This window comes from Neopsephotus bourkii, unplaced genomic scaffold (assembly GCF_033783945.1).
Source record: "Neopsephotus bourkii isolate Nb327-2 ecotype Australia unplaced genomic scaffold, CSIRO-AGI_Nbou_v1 NB_1394, whole genome shotgun sequence".
NCBI classification, from domain to species: domain Eukaryota; kingdom Metazoa; phylum Chordata; class Aves; order Psittaciformes; family Psittacidae; genus Neopsephotus; species Neopsephotus bourkii.
In genome coordinates this window covers 2,726,729-2,745,674 of record NW_026901872.1, presented here as the reverse complement: position 1 = coordinate 2,745,674, position 18,946 = coordinate 2,726,729, and the positions used below count along the sequence as shown (strand labels likewise).

Below are 18,946 nucleotides of genomic sequence, written 5' to 3'. Positions count from 1 at the left end.
TTTTAACCCATTACCCCTTGTCCTATCACTACAGTCCCTAATGAAGAGTTCCTCTCCAGCATCCTTGTAGGCCCCCTTCAGATACTGAAAGGCTGCTATGAGGTGGCCATGCAGCTTTCTCCAGGCTGAACAGCCCCAACTTTCTCAGCCTATCTTCATACAGGAGGTGCTCCAGCCCACTGATCATCCTCTTGGCCCTCCTCTGGACTTGTTCCAACAGTTCCATGCCCTTTTTATGTTGAGGAAACCAGAACTGCACACAATACTCCAAGTGAGGTCTCACGACAGAAGAGTAGAGGGGCAGGATCACCTCCTTCAACCTGCTGGTCACATTCTTTTTGATGCAGCCCAGGATACGGTTGGCTTTCTGGGCTGTGAGTGCACACTGAAGCTAGCTCATGTTCATTTTCTCATTGACCAGCACCCCCAAGTCCTTCTCCACAGGGCTTCTCTGAATCTCTTATCTGCCCAAAATGTAGCTGTGCCTGGGATTGCTCCAACCCAGGTGTAGGACCTTGCACTTGTCATGGTTAAACTTCATAAGGTTGGCACCAGCCCACCTCACAAGCGTGTCAGGTTCCGTCTGGATGGCATTCCTTCCCTCCAGCTTATAAACCGAACCACACAGCTTGGTGTCATTGGCAAACTTGCTGAGGGTGCACTCAATCCCACTGTCCATGTCAGCGACGAAGATGTTGAACAAGACCGGTCCCAACACCAATCCTTGAGGGACACCACTCGTTACTGGTCTCCAGCTGGACAGTAGAGACTTTTTCTACAGTCCACTACAGAAAGAAGAAGGGAAATTATTTCTCAGATGTTGTTATTGCAGGGATTGTGATACTTAAGATGAATAAATAAGTGTTTAAATGGTGAGAGGGAATGGAGATAATGGGAGGAAAATGCGAAACCTAAGACAAAAATAATGTAGGGAGGGAAAAGACAGCTGGACATAATTATAGAATCATAGAATCATAGAATAGGGTTGGAAAGGACTTTAAGATTATCAAGTTCCAGCCCCCCTGCCATGGGCAGGGACACCTTGCTCTAAACCATCTCACCCAAGGCCTCGTCCAACCTAGCCTTGAACACTGCCAGGGATGGAGCATTCACAATCTCCCTGGGCAACCTATTCCAGTGCCGCACTACCCTAACAGGAAAGAATTTCCTCCTTATATCCAATCTAAACTTCCCCTGTTTAAGTTTTAACCCATTACCCCTTGTCCTGTCACTACAGTTCCTAATGAAGAGTGCCTCCCCAGCATCCCTATAGGCCCCCTTCAGATACTGGAAGGCTGCTATGAGATCTCCACGCAGCCTTCTCTTCTCCAGGCTGAACAGCCCCAACTTTCTCAGCCTATCTTCATACAGGAGGTGCTCCAGACCCTGATCATCCTCGTGGCCCTCCTCTGGACTTGTTCCAACAGCTCCATGTCCTTTTCATGTTGAGGACACCAGAACTGCACACTATACCCCAAGGAAGGTCTCAGGAGAGCAGAGTAGAGGGGCAGGATCACCTCCTTCGACCTGCTGGTCACTCTCCTTTTGATGCAGCCCAGGATACGGTTGGCTTTCTGGGCTGCAAGTGCACACTGCTGGCTCATGTTCATTTTCTCATCGACCAGCACCCCCAAGTCCTTCTCCACAGGGCTGCTCTGAATCTCTTCTCTGCCCAGCCTGTAGCTGTGCCTGGGATTGCTCCGACCCAGCTGTAGGGCCTTGCACTTGGCATGGTTAAACTTCATGAGGTTGGCATCAGCCCAGCTCACAAGCATGTCAATGTCCCTCTGGATGGCATTCTAATTAGAAGAAGCGGAGAAACAGAGAATTTGATTATTATATGAATTATATGTTCACTAAAATTTTTCAGTTCTTTTTGCTGTGGTCTCTCAGGAGCCAGGTGATGGTTATATAAAATCTAAGACTTGTTAGAAGGTAATCTTGAAACTTGTATTGCAGAGCCTGTTAATGAACCCTCTGATTTGTCAATTCTGATTTATTTTCTTATTTTCAGACCTGGACTTTTTTTTCTCTTTTTTAACTGCTTCCCACAGTTTTCCTCTTCTCAAATTAATAAATTCAGGAGTAGGAAGAGTAGAAAAGATAATATAAAAGCAAAATTGTGTCTGTCTAAAAATATTGTTAAGCTTGTCAGACAACTGATAAAATACAGAAAAGTATGTTGTGAAAGCAGATGTGCTCAGAAGTGGAGACAGCTTGGAGTTAACTGATTATTTTTCAAAATAGTTACTGCATTTTTGAAGTATTTTCATTTTTCACATGCCTCAGCAGGTAATATAGGATAATTTGATAACTGAAGAATTTATTGGGGTAGGCTGCTTTATAAAAAGAAAACAGATTCATTCAACTTTTTCCTGCTCAGAAATGAAGAGAAATGAGATTGTTTCATTAGTGTCATAAACAGTTTAGTGATGTATCTGTTCAGGACTCATTTGTTACTCTTCTTGGAGGTTTTAAGAGCGTGCAGGTTATGACTATAGCTCCTTTTGTTTTGGGCTGTAAGAATATCTTCCACACTGTCTTACACTATTGATGCTGTTTTCTAGGAACATTTATCGTTCTTACAATACCTTCAAAAGTTTCTCTGGTATATTTTAAGGACTTGTACCATTCAGGAAAACACTTTTTAGAAGCAGTCTGTATTTCATTTCTGGATTAACAATATACACAGATAATCTGCATATTAAGACGTGTAAAAAACCAGCTAGTACACAACATTTTATTATTTGATAGTTGTCTCTAAAGGTGAACTGCAGTTGCTGAGCTTGGTTTTTAAGTCATATAAATGAAGAGAGGTCTTCGTGCTATCTCCTTTGTGTTCCCGTTAATGGTAATGTTAATGGGGTACCAGTTGTTATCACTGCGTATCTTAGACTTGAAAGAAGACAGATCCAGTAATGCTCCCCTACCCACTGCTTAACTGCCAGTCATTATAGTATCCTCTAATTATGTAAGACCCATCTCTGCTAGCTGTTATCACATCTTTCCATCCTTTACTGTTCTAACAAAAACTTCCCTGAGCTGCCCAGTTGCTCTGAAGCATGCCTGATGGCCTGCAGGCGGCTTAATATAAGTTCCTTTGCATTCTGAAAGACAGATGGAAATCCATGTATTTTTCTGGTATCGTACTTATAAAACAACTGCTGAAAGTGCAGTTATAGTAGTATTCAGTACATGGTTTTTAATATTTGAATAGCTTTTATGTAGCATTCAGATGCGTATAAGCAAATGCAATGTGTGTGACTACACATCATTCTTGTCTTTTTGTAAGCAGCAGTGTACCCTGGCAGCATCCTGCGCTATAGTAGCAGAATAGTCAAGGTATCAAGGGATGTCCAATCTGGTGACATCTAATGTGAGTAATATAATGATAAACTGGATTGAATTTAGTGCAGAACCACCAGAATGCTGAAGCACTTGCCCCATAAGGACAGGCTGAGAAGGGAGTTTGTTCAGTCTGGTCTTTGGGACAACCTAGTCTAATTTTATAGCTGACGTTGCTCTGAGCAGGATGTTGTACTAGATACCCCGAAATCCTTTTCAACCTGAACTAATCAGTAATGTTGTCTTGCATTTGCATAGTTGGGATCTTATTTTAAGGGGTAATTTTACTGGGGACTAAATGGAAAAATATGCAGCAATAAGCTGGCCTCTTGTATCTAGATTTTGTTTATTTCAAAAGTCACTGCAACCACCAAGGCCCTCCAGTACATTAATTCTTAAGGGAAAAGTTGCTTTGCTGTCCATCATTGCTAACTGTAGCACGTTTAGGAACATATCCTTGACAGATAACAAGGTATGCCTGTACTTTGAACTCTGCTTATCAGGAGATCAAACCTGTTACATGTGATATAAAGGACATACCAATCATTTGCTAAATTATGGCAGTTTGAACCGTAACCTTATGACCTACTCCACCAAACTTTCAGTGGGGAAAATGGAGAGGGAGTTGTTCATACAGTAGTTGCACTTATCTCCTATTTCAGGTGTCAGAGGAGCTTTGTTTGATGGTTTCCCAGTTTGTCCTATCTTAAAAGACTTGCCCCTACTTTCTCATTTCTCTCCGTGTCATTTTCTGGGAAGCTTCAGTGATGTCATTTTCTTATTTTTTCCTTGCTGGTTATCAAAAAAACTCCTTGTTCTCATCACTGTATAGAAAGAATTTTAAGTTTGATATTATTAGTTACATACTAGTGAAATTTCTGGAATTAAGACCTTAAATATTTGTAAGTTCATTTCTGAGTAGTTTAAGGAGGTACATGGCATTCCAAACATTTTTCTTCTGTTTGTAGCTGCCTGTGTTTTTAGTAATTTTTAGATTTTGCTAAAAGGAGAGAGACATCCAGCATTGCTGTTGCCATAGAATAGGTAACAAATTTTGTCAACATGAGCATCCAGAGAGCGTATTTCCTTCAATCATATTCCCGTGTTCATTTATGGTTTTAATTTGACCAATATGTGTATATCAGAAGTTTTCAGTAGCTTCTTTTCAGTATCTGCAGAGGTTTAAAGTTTGTCATTTCAGGTATTTATAAGAAGAAAAAAAAAAGGTAGTGAAAACATCTCCTAGCTTCAGCAGGGATGATTTTATGATTTCAGTTTGGGTTTTGTGTGTATATCTGTATGCACATGTGTATTTGGATGCAGTATTCTTTTTTAATGGTGATGGCACTAGTGTGGATTGATTAATTAAAGAAGAAGAAAAAAGTATTTTCCCTGGAGAGGCTCTACAACATATTGGGAATATAAACTGTTTACCTCTAGACTTTCACATAGATTTGGTAGTTATGTTGAGTTTATTTGATTATCAGTCTTGCATTTGGTTCAGCTTTTTTTTTTTTTCAAGTATTTTATACCAAGGAAATTGCTGGCATTTTCTTTATTTAGGTCATTAAGTGTTATATATTCCTCATACAGAAACCTTTCACAGTTACAATTCATGTTAATCATATTCTATACCAACCAATATACATTGTTAGGGATAAGTCTGTCTACTATTCCTTGACTTTCTGTTGATTTAGTATAAAATTCAGCTTTGTTAACATGGCAATTTTTGCAAGGACTGAAGTAAACCATGAAATAAAAATACTGTTTTAATAAAGTTAATGGTTTGAGATGCCATAGTGTGCACAGAAAGTGCGTCTAAAGACATAATGAGGTTTTAATAAATATACTTTGTGGGGTTTTCTCTTGGATTGTGCAGTAGACAAAACCATATTACAGAGCAGGGATCCTTTTCAATCTATCATCTGAAAGTGAACTTTTTTAAAAAATTTAAGTATTAATCTATTTGAGCAATGATGTCATTTAGGCAATGAGAAATCTAATCATCTTCATCCTGCTGCTTGTCCACATGTGTGTTCCACCTCAGTTCATGTTTCCCATACTTTCAAGATTTGACATATTATGTGCTAGTGCACACCAATGCCAGAGGTAGCTTTGTACAGTGTATTGAGGCTGTGCCAGAAACAATAGAAGTGTGCAGTGTCTTCTGACTGCTTTTGGCTTGTTGTAGAGCTGCTTTTGTTTGAATCCTTTAGCTTGGCTATGTTTCTCTCTTAGACTGTTGTCCTGTAGTTAGGAGAATTCTATGAAATTCTGTCCTTTGGTATATCTTCACTAGGTTTCAGAGAACTTACTTAATAGCCTTTCTGTTTGAAAAAGAGGAATCTTTCCTTGGGGTTGTTTTGAAGTTTTATTCAAAGAATGTTGTGTGGTGATAATTTCCTTTTTTTGGATTCACAAACCAGCTATCTCTATGCCTACATCTCCTGAAAAAACCTGATCTGATAGGTATTCTCTGACCAACCATGTATGCTGATGATTTCTGTGTTTCTTTACTGTACAGTTTTTCATAGATTTAGAATTCATCATCCCCAGAAGCATAAATGAGACTAAAACATTATGTATTTTGACTAAGATGTATAGGCAAAGAGAAAAGCAGCTAACATTAGAATACTAAAAATCACTGGGGTTACTTTGGCCTTCTATTCATGTATCTAAAAAAACCCCAGTTTTTGAGGAGGAAAACCAGGAATTATCTTCCATTGCTTGTTATATGCTTATTAGTTTCTTCAGATCCTTTTTTTTTTTTTCCTTAAGGATGCTGTTATTAATAGCTCTGTACTGATAAAGTTCAGTTAAAGTTTTTGAATATATTTCATTGAATCAAATAACAAAAGAGTTAACTCAGTCAAGATGCTGATTACTTTAACCACCTAATAACAGTCTAGGCAAGAGACTATGAGCAAACCAAGCATGCATCAGAAGCGTTGACAGAGTAGCAACCACATCCTGTTTCATTTAAAAGAAAAAAGCATGACAGGAGTTGCTCATCCTCTTTACAGTAGCCCAAAAGTAAACGAGCACTTTCTGGAAGTGGAAGGCTGGATTCAGAGCTCCAGGATTAAATTCTCATGACTGAAATATAACTCCCAAACACAAACTGGGCTAGGCTAGGCTGAAGCTATCTCTACCATTACTGTTGAAGCTGTGTCTTGGTTCAGGAGAGAATCTTAAATTTCACAGAATCATAGTCAAATAAAAGGAAGCACAGTTGCATAGTCCAGAGACAAGGAAACAAAGATGTATTTCAGTCACTGCTGTCAGCATGATTTAGCAGATATATCTAAAGCAGCCTCATCTGTTGTAATGTTGATTCTTCCCATTCTTAAAGGAGATTGAACACCCGTCATGGTAATTAGGTCACTGTAGCTGTCCTAGTGGAAAAAACCCACAAAGATAAGCAGCTACCTTTATAGTAATTCATCAAGATATACCTTTCATATGTATATTCTACAACCCCACCTTTAACTTTGCTCATTACCAGTCATATTACAAGTTAGTGAGATCTGAGCAACCACTAACTTGTTTCTTTCTCTGGCATAAGGCACAAAAATACATGGGAAGTCTGCATGTTCTCATCAGAGACTGCAGGGAAGAGTGTCGCATCTTGTATACACTAAGCATTAGTCTGGTTAGGGCAGAAAGAATACATGGATTCTACATACTGAAGAGCTCCACTTACTGCGTAGGTAATTTGGGGTTTAGGTGTCCTGAAAGTACAGGTAGTGTGAAACAGCTGTTTATCTTGCTGAATAGGGATGTTTGGCACTAGCACTTCCTACAGACTGCAAAACAGTTTGTGGAAGTGTTGCCTCCAAGGAAGCTGTTTTGACAGAATGAGGATCAGAGGCCAATACATAACAAATGCTTAAAATGCTGCAAAACACAAAAATCTGCTTTGAAGCAAGCAGCTTTAAACAAAGCTTCTAAGCTTTCTCTCTCAAACAGATCTTACTAAACCACATGTGAAAGAACTGCATGTTTAATTACTTGATACGAAGCAAATGCAACATCTGGCAAGAGCTTGCATGTTAAATCATGTTTACCCTTTAGAATTTAAAGTATATGTTTCTGGATTATTTTTTTTTTAATAACAATCTAAAACAGGAATACTGTGCTGAAAAAAAATCCCAGCATGTCCTTTGTGGAAGACAAATTTTAAAGTATTTCAGCAAACAATTTTTTTATTGTTTAAACAATTTATTGATGGCACACGTCATCTTCTGTTTAATCATTATCCTCAGAGGTTTTCTTTTTTTCTGTTGGAGGTATTTAAATTCATTGTTACTAAGCAATCTTTTTAGTCCAGATTAGAAATAATTTAACATATTTGATAGACATTGATGAAACAATAAATGGTAAAAAAGACTGAAAATGGTCGTAAAGTTAGTCTAGCAATCTCCATAAAATACGTGCATTTAATTGAAGAACAACAGGTTTTTTTGCCCATTTTATAGTAAATATTAAAACAGATTTTCAGTTTATGAAACCAGCCAGATCCATGACTCATCAGACTTATGTTCAGTGTTTCGGAAGATGAGCAATGAAAGGATTTGAAGCTAAGGATCAGAGTTCCTGCATTTTCAGTTACTTAGTGGCTAGTGTGTGAACTCAATTCATGGGAACGTTTTAATTGCTCAGAAACAGGCCAACCTGCTTTTAGTACTGAGGATCAAAAAGAGAACCAGTGAAAACAAGATCCTTTGAGTGCTATGTAAGACTGGAGTCTCAGTTTGCTACATGTGCGGATGGAGCATGCCCAGTCTGTAACATGCCTGATTTTAATTTACGTTTATCTAGACTGCTGTTACTCCTTCTGTGACTCCAAGTGACACAATGAAGAATAAGGAAAATTCTATTCTGTACTTTCATGCTTAATTTGGGGCTGTTTGGAAGTAGGGAGCCTTAACAGCCAGACTCAGTTGCAGAAGGTGAGGAAGCTGAACCGGGATTTGATCCTCATATTGAAAGAAGTATGGGTAGGATTTGATGAAGGATGCCCAGCTCTGAGGGTGATACAGGAATAGAGAGAAAGAAAACCAACAGATGGAGAGTAGGCTATAAGATAGGAATGGAAGCTGAATAGGCCAGGAATACAGGTGAGAAGAAAGACAGATGCCCCGAGTAAAAGGAATTAAAAGAGAAATTTGGTCTGGCACTGGGAACAGAGGGGGAGAAGGGCAGGAATATTGGAGTACATATTGGGGCTGGAAGTAGGAGGTTTGCAATAGGATAGGTTAGGGAGGAAATGTCTGTAGCATTTGGGTTTCTCTGCAAATTTGGCACTGAACTAAAGCAAAGACATTTGTATAAATAGGAGAGTTTATTGTAATTACTCTAGATATCTTAGATCCGGAACTGACCCATCTATAGAGTCAGGATGATTTCACAACTTAAAGGGGTTTTTTCCATTTTTAAACTTGAAAATAATGTTTAAAGTATATATGAAAGAGCTTTAGGTTAATATAATCATGTTTGCAAAAAGAAAAAGAGGTGGTATTTTTTTTCTTTTGGTAGGATTTCCTTCACAAGGTGTTATTTGTATTTCCTGATTGGCAATCTTTCCTATTAATAAGCTTAATGGTACCATTTGCTGCTTCTTGAATGCAAGAATTGTCTTCTAATTTACTTTATTGTTCAGTTACACTTTTGAGGAGTACTGCTTGGGTTTTGTCAACGGGATAGACAATGGTAAGTTTCTGTTAGGTAAGACTGGATTAGGGTTACTATCTCAGTACTTACGGAATTCTTATAAAAAGTTGAATATGTTACGTAAATCACACATGTATGATAAAAATCTGAATATCAGTATTAGATTATGTTGTGCTGGATGTGGTTTGTAGTTGCTCCATTCAAAAAAACACTTGGCTGCCATACTTCAGTATACAGATTAATACATGATTTTACCATGAAATCTTTCAGTTTACTGTCACTGTGTGCACATTTTGAAAAGTTGTTATATTGTTTCCACCATTTGCAAAACCAGATTACTCTGATTAAAAAAAATCTTAATACCATCCTTGCAAGACAGAATTTAAGTCCCTCTCTGAATATCCTCTCTTCTACTTCAGCAATAATCTTTTTGGTAACTGTTGGGCTGCTCTGTTCGAGCAAAATTCAGGTATTATTGACTGGTCATCCTAATGGCACAGAGGCATATTGAAATTGAGACCTCATTCCAGATTATTCTTACATGTAGCCTTTTTCCATTTTTTTCATTAGCTCAGTCTGTAGTTTCTTTTTCATTCAGAGCCCTCATTTTTCTGTGAGACAAAAACCTCTACTCTTTCATTGTATAAAGCTTGCTAAAATTCCTTGGTGGAGAAAAATCCTGCACACCTGCATTCCTTTTTTTTTTTTTTTTTTCATAATAATAATATTAAAGCATGGATTGGTTTTGTTTTCTTTTGTTTTCCCTTAGAGACCATCTAGGCAGATTAAGGAATGTATTTTGACATTGTGTTACATGACTCTGTACACACATGCACACACATTTGTGCTGAAATAGTAGCCAAGAAACCAGAGATACTATCTGGCCAAGTAAAAGCAAATATGACACAGAAACTATGAATGGTGATACAGTGGGGGAGTTACTAATAAGCTCGACTGTATACTGAAGTCAAAAGAAAACCGACCCTTCATAACCTTGCCCGTACAAAACAGGTCATGCATATGTAAGCTTCTTCAGATTTCCAAAATAAAGTAGACGAAGTTTTTCTGAAGTTACTGTTCGTGATTGGATTGATAAGCTCACTCGGGAAACACCTGATTGAGTAGATTTACAAAATCATCAGAGAACTATGGACTCTTCCAGAAAGTATAGAAAATAGGTCCAGAAAAGCATGCTTGGCCTATGTTTATGCATGTGTCCAGTGTGTAAATTCTGCACAGAACAGGCCATTGAACCTCAGACTAATTTAAGGTCTGAAGCTGTGTACAGGAAGGCATTGCTGTTTATTTTGTGTAAAGGCAGAAGATACAAGTATGTTGTTGACAGTCAATAAATACTACTTTTAGATAAATTTTGTTTGTGTGTGGCATTGCACATCAGTTGGCTGGATGACACGTATCTTTGTGAGGACTTACTCATTTCGGAACAGAGCAGTCTTCCCAGGATTGTAAACAATGTGTACAACAGAACAGATTTAGTGTCATGTCTGCAGCCAATCATTTGCAGAGTGTGGAGAATGTGAGAGTGCTGAAACTATTTTTGTGTGGTAAAATAAAAATAGAAACATACAGTCAGCAGTGATGAAATACTTTAAGTATCACCACTTGAAAAGCATCCTCAAGCAAAATTGACAGCAGTACTCAATAATCTGATAGATAATTGGCATTTAGCAGTTTGAGTGCAGTAACTGTTTGAAAACAAATATTGAAAAAGAAAACTCTCATAAAAAGAGCAACCTTTTCCTGAGCTCAGTAGGCAGAATTTCCAATGTCTGCTCATGCAGCCTGTGTGGGAACAATCTCATTCATACATTGGACTGTTTACTCGTACACGGATGTCTACAGAGTGAGTATAAAAGGCATCATAATGACACCTGTTTCTTCCGTTCCAGTTAATTCCAGTGAAAATTGCTTCCTCTTTCTGCCTTAGAAACATTCCTACATCTGAAATCCTCAGAGAAATATTTGAAGTAATCCCTTTGTTTTGTTAAACCCTCTCAATCCCACCTAAAGATCAGCTGCTAAATAGGATGGAATTGTAGTTGTTGCAACTGCTATTTAACAAATGTCAGCTAACTTAACAGCAGTGCTGGGTTAGAGTAAAGGTTTATTTGCAGTTCTGACAATCTGTAGTTAAGTGACTTCTGTGTGAGAAGTGCCGTCTTGCATTTAATAGTTGTCAAAGGATTTCTCTACTTTGTTTGTTAAGTATCCTCTTGAGTAAGTGTTAACTTTTAGCAGCCACAGCATCTTATTTGGAGAATGACTTCTATTTGTTTTCGTTCTGCATCTGCTAGCTTTATTAGATGCCTTCTCATTCATGTACTGGAAGATACAATTGATTCCTATTCTCATTTTTCATTCCCCTCATGATGTTAGAGGTCTCTCTTCTTCCTTGTCCTTACGCCATCTCTTTTCCAAGCTGTAGAGCCCTAGCTTGCTTAAGCAATTTCATCCTCACAGTGTAAATGTATAAGCGCATGCTGTTGCTGGTTATCAAAGGTGATCCTTGTTACCCTTCCCTGATGCTTTACGAGTTCTATTAAATTCCTTGTGAGATGAGGTACTAGAAAGGTCATCAGCATTCGGGTTGTCCTGGGTTTAGCAGTAGCAGTCATCTTTCTTGGTAGCTGGTGCAGTGCTGTGTTTTGACTTTGGGGCTGGGAACAGAGCTGATAAAAATGATGTTTTGGTTTGGCCAAGGACTTTGTGAGCCTCATGCTCTGCCAGGGAGGAGGGAAGCAGAGAGGAAGCAGAGAGAGGACACCTGACCCAAACTGACCAAAGAGGTATTCCATACCACAGCACATCATGCCCAGGAGGTAACTGGGAGTTACCCGGAAGGGCTAGGTGGACTGCAGGGTTGGAGGAGGTATCGGTCGGTGCTTGGTCAGGCTGGGAGGGGGCGAGTTATCGGTTGGCTGGTGATGAGGTGTTGTATTCTCTTCCCTTGTTATTTCCTTTATCATTACTATTATTGGTGGTAGCAGTAGTGATTTGTGCTATGCCTCAGTTACTAAACTGTTCTTATCTCAACCTGTGGGAGTTGCATTCTTTTCGGTTCTCCCCTCCGTCCCTCCAGGGGTAGGGGGAGGGCAAGAAGGGGGGGAGTGAGTGCACAAGCTGTCTGGCTGGGGTTAAACCACGACAGTTCTTTTTGGCGCCCAACGTGGGGCACAAGGGGTTGAGATAACGACAGATCTGACCCGATTGATATTCATTCGTCACAATGCTGATTTATTGGCTCTCAGAGTTGTTCCTCTTGATCTCACAGCTTCAGAATGTAGTATATTACTTAGACCTGGTATTTGCTGTGTTAGTGTTTATCAAGTGTGGGGCTTGGGCTAAGGTTTCTGTCTCACTGTACTTTATGGCAATGACTTGTAATATGGGCAGGCTCCAGCAGGATGGGACGGACGTGGCCGTGGACTGGTACCTGGCCGTCCGGCTGCTCTTCACCGCTAAACCCAGGACAGGTGTGCAGGCAACAGCATGGAATTGTGATGTGGGGATTTCTGTATTTTTTCTACTGCTTTCACATTAATTCCCAAAATGTTGGGTTTGACATTTTTTAAAACAGAATCAAAGTTTTCATGGGTTTATCTAGCATACCCTAGGATCTCACTTGTGAATGAAAGCAGTCAGCTAGGAGTTCATCCTTTTATGCATATGGCTAGGATAACTTTTACAACCTGTGATTTACTTTGCATCTCTTTCCTTTGAATTATTTAATGCTAAGATTCATAAGGCTTTCTTCTTTTCTTTAGATCACCCTCATTTTCTGCTGTCCAGTAATTTAGTATTCTATCAACAAAGTTTTTTACCACTCTTCTTTGAGATTGCCTGTTAATTGTAATGAGTACAATGAATGAAGTCCACTTCGAAGTGGAATATTATTTATCTGTCACCTATAATTACCTGATAGTGGTATTCTCAAAAATATACTTAATCTCTGCTTTTCGAGAAGGACCTGTGGTTCTGTGGAAATTAATACACCAATGAGATCTGACATTTCTTCATATCTTTGGATATGGGAAAACACAGTGTGGTATCTGTGATATCTCAAAGGGATATCCCAAGGGATGCGCTAATATCACTTTCCTTATCATGTATAACACATGATGGTGAAGACAAGAGATGGTATCTCCTTAGTATCTTTCCCATTAAAAGACTTCAAGTGCATCCATTTGTGCACCAAGAAGGAGGTTTACGCTGATCTAACGTGTTTAAAAAATAAGGCATAATGTAAGGTTGTTGCCATTTCAATGTGCATTAACCACATATTCAGAAAAGTTATGGATGGAGTTTTCCCCATACTGTGTTACGTTGTTACAATAGTATTGAATTTTCCTAATGATGTTTCAAATACAGGTTACAATAGTTACATAGAGAAACATACTAACACCTATTAAAGTCTTAGAAATACTGTATTAACTTCTGAAATTTATACCTGTAATGGACAGAACTAGCTTATATTCTAATCTTGGGGTTTTGAATCATCAAAATTTATTTTTTCCTTTTTTTTCCACCCCCTTTTTTTTTTTCTTTTTTTTTTCTTTTAGGTATAGACAAATGCAGCTTGGCACAGAAAGCAAAGTAGCTGAACTTCTTCACCAAAGTAAGTTAAAATCCTTTGAAACTGAACATGTACAACTCATGCAACAAGAAACAGCTAAGAATCTTTCACAATGCCAAATGGAATGTGAAAAATACCAGAGAAAACTGGAGGTATGTTATATAAAGAGACACATTAGAGTGTAAAATGGAAAAGTGTGGGGAAAAAGTAGCAAAGAACATACATGGCTGAAGTAGTATCCCCACCAAATTCTGCTGAAGCAGAATCTGATAACGAAGCTTAAGTTTGACCAGTTCAATGGAAAACAAGACTTAGGGGAGAGGAAGAAAGCAAAACAATTTCTCATGGAGAGATGTTGAAGGTAGCACCTCATTCACATATATGCTTGTATCATAAAGCTGCTTATGTCAGTCTTTGTGATTATTGTAGGGAAAGAATACAGTGAATTCAGTATCATTACTAAAAGCTAGAATTTGCAATAGCATTATTGTAGAATAAAAATGCTTTTTTATTGATATACAATTGCAGAACAGATCTTTACTAGCTAAAAAAGTCGAGAGCATGCATTGAAAAGACCTAACATTGCTAATCTTATCGTGGTGGGTTGGCCTTTGTCAGCTGCCAGCCAGCCAGCCACCCATGCTCTCATTCCCCCTCCTCAAGAGGATGGGGTGTAAATAAGCTGAAAAAGCTTGTCAGTTGATATAAAGATACAGAGATCACTTAGCTATTTCCATCATGAGCAAAACAGACTTGACCTGGGGAAAATTAACTTCACTTATTACCAATTGAAATAGATTTGGATGGTGAGAAACAAAGAGAAAAACTAAAACACCTTTCCCCACCCCTTTCTCTTCTCCGTTTAATTTCCCTCCTTCATTTTTGACTCTTCAGCCTTCCCCTCCCCAGACAGCACAGGAAGGGATGAGGACTGAGGGTTGGGTCTATCTGTAACAGCTCCTCTCTGCCACTTCTTCCTCCTCACACTTGTATCCTGCTCCAGTGTGTGAATCCTCTGAGGGCTTCAGCTTCATTCAGGAGAAAATCTGCTTCTACTTGGGCTCTCCAGAGGTTGCAGTTCCTCCAGGGCAGGTCCCGCTGCTTTGGCATGGGATCCTCCATGGGCTGTAGAGTTGAGTGACTTGGACCCTTCTATCTCTATAAGTTTAGAATTTATTATCTTTCAAACATGTACTTTCAAAAATGTATCATATTCTGTTCACCTATTTTAGTATTGGAAGGGTGTCCAGTATTTAGCAGAGCAAACTTACTTTAAAACCAAATACTTCACCTGTGCAAAGTTAGTCCCAGAATTATATCACTGAGTCCAATTTTTGAGATTTAAATGAGATTGGCAGCATGCATGTCTTAAACAAATGTTAGGGTACAAACTGGACAGGACAGAATAAAACCCCTTTTTTCAAAGTGCCAGCTATGGCAGCCTTTGTTTTTTGTGGAAGGACGCTGTTCTTCGAGTCCCTGCATTTCTAGTTCTGAACCTGCCTAGGGTGTTTATGAAAAGGAATTAAAGTGAAAACAGAATTAGAGAGTTCTAGATAAAATGTAATTTCTTGTTTTGTCTGTATTGGGACATTCAGATCCTGGCTGATGAGGTTAGTTGTCATGAGCACTGGGAGTGCCAGTTTTCCTAGACTTTGAGGTTGCTAAACAGAATTTTAATTGCACAGACATGTCTAAACTTTGATAAGATAGTTTAATCTGTTATATTTCCAGTTTCTTTGTGGATATTCATTTCATCTTGTAACATCTTGTATGTTTGGCATTCAGTTCTACTAACACTTCTGGCATTTCTTTTCTCTAAAGGGACGCTTTGAAACCAGTGCTCTGTCATTAAGAAATGTTCTTGCAGAATTTAAGTATTTGATGTCTGAAGCTTTTACTTTTATTCCTTTGGACGGAACTCTTAATTTTTAATTTTCCTTATATGTAATATCAATGCACTAAGAAGATTTGTCTTACTCTTCTAATAGGATATTGATCTTAATAGTGTAGTTACTAGTATCTTGTGGCTCAGCTACAGTGGCTTTGTGAAGCAACTCTTGGTTTTATTTTGATTTCAGGATAGTTTCTCTTCTTATGCATGGAAAAACTAGGAAACAGATAATTTGTATATTGCCAAATTTTAACCTATACATTTATTCTTCTGTGACACTAATCTTTTCATATTTGAGTGGTTTGATTCTCTAAGCATTGTGCATTCTTTGGTGTTCTTGACAGATTCTGGTATTACTGCTGTATACACTATGCATATATTTCTGATCTCAAGATCTATATTCAACTGTCATCTTGAATGTTTGGGATTTACATTTGGGAAGTTAATATTAAACCTAGCTACAGAACTGCTTGGTTATTACCAGAACTTTACATGTTCTGGTGGGAATTTTTCTACAAAGCATATAGATTACTTACTTAGCAAGAATTTTCTTATTCCAGTTGGATTTCTCATATTTTTGTTATCAATGCTGTTTGCTATTTTCAAGCACTGTATCAAGCTTTAGTTCTTATAAAGACCTTCAGAACTTCTGTTTCTGAATATGTGCTTTTTTGTTTAAGCTCAGTGGGTTGCTATTTACATTAGTCCTGAATCTTAATAGCATTAGTCCTAAATCTTAATAGCAATAAAGCATATTACCTTTCATTACTGAGTAATATTATTCAACTATAAGTAAACAAAGAATTTTAAGTAAATAATTAGAATCTTATATACCTTAAACACCAAATTTTTATATTCATGTATTTACCATTCTGTAAAGGACTCTTCATTTTTAAAATAGATAACTGATATGTGAATGCAATAAGAATAAATGAATTTACACTCTTTGACTGCTGTTATAGTGCTTTTCATAATTCTCCTTTAAAATTCTTGTAGCTTCTTCAAGGGAGAGATTGGAATTACTAAGGCCTTAGGAGATACGCATAAGTGATATGACCTGAGAGTGTATTCTGTGCAAGATAACGTAGTTAAAAAAAAAAACCTGCTTTTTAAAGTATTTAAATCTTTCCTGCGCAAAAGTTTCATCAAAGATTTAGTATCGTACTGCCAAGCATTTTACATGTATTATATTTTGCCTCTTTCATAAATAGCTGTAATACTGATTCCCTGATCTCTCCATTATTCATTCTCACAGGTGCTTACTAAAGAATATTATAGTCTTCAGTCTTCTAGTGAAACACGCATTACTGAGCTTCAGACACAGAATTCTGAGTTGCAAGCAAGGCTCGATACTTACGAAAAACTTGAAAAAGAGCTTGATGAGATAATATTGCAGACAGCAGAAAGTAAGTTCTGTCACAAATTATGTTGTATCTGTAGGTGTTTCTGGCATTATGACAAAATGTCTTGTTTCTCATGGCATTTAGAAAGTATTACAGTGCCTGTCATTCTCCCTCCTTATGCCTGAAAATTAAGATGCAGTGACTATTTCAATAGAAAATATTAGCAATGGGGTTCTAAATAGATTTGTGTATATGTATTAAATAAACTTGAATGAAGACATCTAGATATTAAAAATCATCCTAGTCTTTTTTTTCCTCATCTCTCGTTTCCTTATTCAAATGATCCATTATAATTAGATATGGTTTTTAGGATTCCCCTATTATTTAAGTATATTTCAAGTATCAGGAAACCCTCATTGTTGACAGACAATTACAGGCTTCATAATACAGTGCAGTGGTTAACATGAATTTCTGAATGAACTGGGGAGAAATAAAAGCTCTTCCTGGTGTTGAATTAATAGCAATTAGACATTGAGAAGCTGCATTTGTCAGATGGATTAAACCCTGGATTAAATTCAGGCCTGATTACTCTTGAGATTTTTTTTTTTCTCTGCTTGGCAAAATTTCTTTGAAGTCTCTATTCATTTGATTCCAAGCCTAAGTAAATCCACAAAGCAAATAATTTCTGAATTGAAACTAAGTCTCTAATCTTGAAGTCTTTTAACCTATGTGTAAACAGGGTAGGATATTTTAAGGTTTCAAACTAATTCATGTATCTTCTTGTCCCTTTTTGTTTCTTTGCTTCTTAAAAAAATTAATAACAATTTATAAATAGTGTTTTCCAGGTAGAAGATAATTGCATAAGCTCTGTATATAAACAGTAGTGTAGAGCAAAGTGTGTATTACTGGGATGCAGTGAAGTCTGGGTATCATTAGTAATTAGACTGCACATACTTCTACACTGCAGCTTGGACTTATTAGAATAGCATGACTACCCAAAGGTCTCAGTCTGACCATATGCATGTTTGCTATATACATGCTTATGTTCTAGTTGGTAACATGTTTTTTGAAGTGTGTGTACATAAACTTGCCTAAAGAGTATTTATGTATTAATACAGAACTTTTTGGACCTTACCTTCATTTTTTCCAAGGAGGAGGTAGAGTTCAGAATACAGAGGTTTTATTTATACTGATTTACATTTTCTGTGTATAGTAGGATATTAGTTTTTTACAGAACTAAATCGTTCTTAACTATTAAATATGTATTTTAATTACAATTTATATTCTAAGCTACAGAATATGACTTAAATTAAAACTTTCCAAATGTACTATTCTGTTAAAATATTACTTCATTTTCTGATTTTGTTTCTGTGAAAAGGAAGTTGAACTATATAATATTTTTTTCTGCTAAGTAGTGTAAAAAAATGTTGTTTAAAAGCATCCCGTAACTTGTAAAATGTGTATTTTACACAACAAAGTCAGGTGAAGAGCTTGAAAAGACATGAGAAAAGCACATGCTGATACAGAACATTACTTTGGCTTGATATCTTTAACATTTACAAATTTGTGTTTGTCTTCACGATCTGACATTTACATGGACACTACTGACAGATATGAATTTATAGGGCAGAATCTTACTGACATTTTTGAGGCACACAACACTGAATTTGTAACCAAAAATAAGGATTATGACAAAGGCAGGTTAAATTATTTTTTGTGTTTTTCTGAACCAGAGGTGTTTAAGGCACTGGAGAATTCCCCATTATAACTAAGCCTTGAAAATCTGAAGTTCTGGTGCCTTTCTACTGCCACATCAGTGAACTTTTTTCTATCATATTTAGAATAGAATCATAGAATAGTTAGGGTTGGAAAGGACCTTAAGATCACCAAGTTCCAACCTCCCTCCCATGGACAGGGACACCTCACTCTAAACCATTATCACCCAAGGCCTCGTCCAACCTGGCCTTGAACACTGCCACGGACGGAGCATTCACAGCCTCCCTGGGCAACTCATTCCAGTGCCGCACCACCCTAACAGGAAAGAATTTCCTCCTTATATCCAATCTAAACTTCCCCTGTTTAAGTTTCTAAATATTT

The 18,946-nt window shown here is 37.6% G+C and overlaps 1 protein-coding gene across 7 annotated transcripts in view; it reads left to right on the top strand.

Annotated features, from left to right (window-relative positions):
* PIBF1 (progesterone immunomodulatory binding factor 1) overlaps positions 1 to 18,946 on the top strand; it is a 120,459-nt gene that overhangs the window by 57,801 nt on the left and 43,712 nt on the right. For all 7 annotated transcript variants that reach the window (XM_061367752.1, XM_061367753.1, XM_061367758.1 and 4 more), the window contains 2 exons: positions 13,599 to 13,764; positions 16,762 to 16,912. In XM_061367752.1, the coding sequence (XP_061223736.1) occupies positions 13,599 to 13,764; positions 16,762 to 16,912 (317 nt within the window). The remainder of the gene's footprint in view (positions 1 to 13,598; positions 13,765 to 16,761; positions 16,913 to 18,946) is intronic.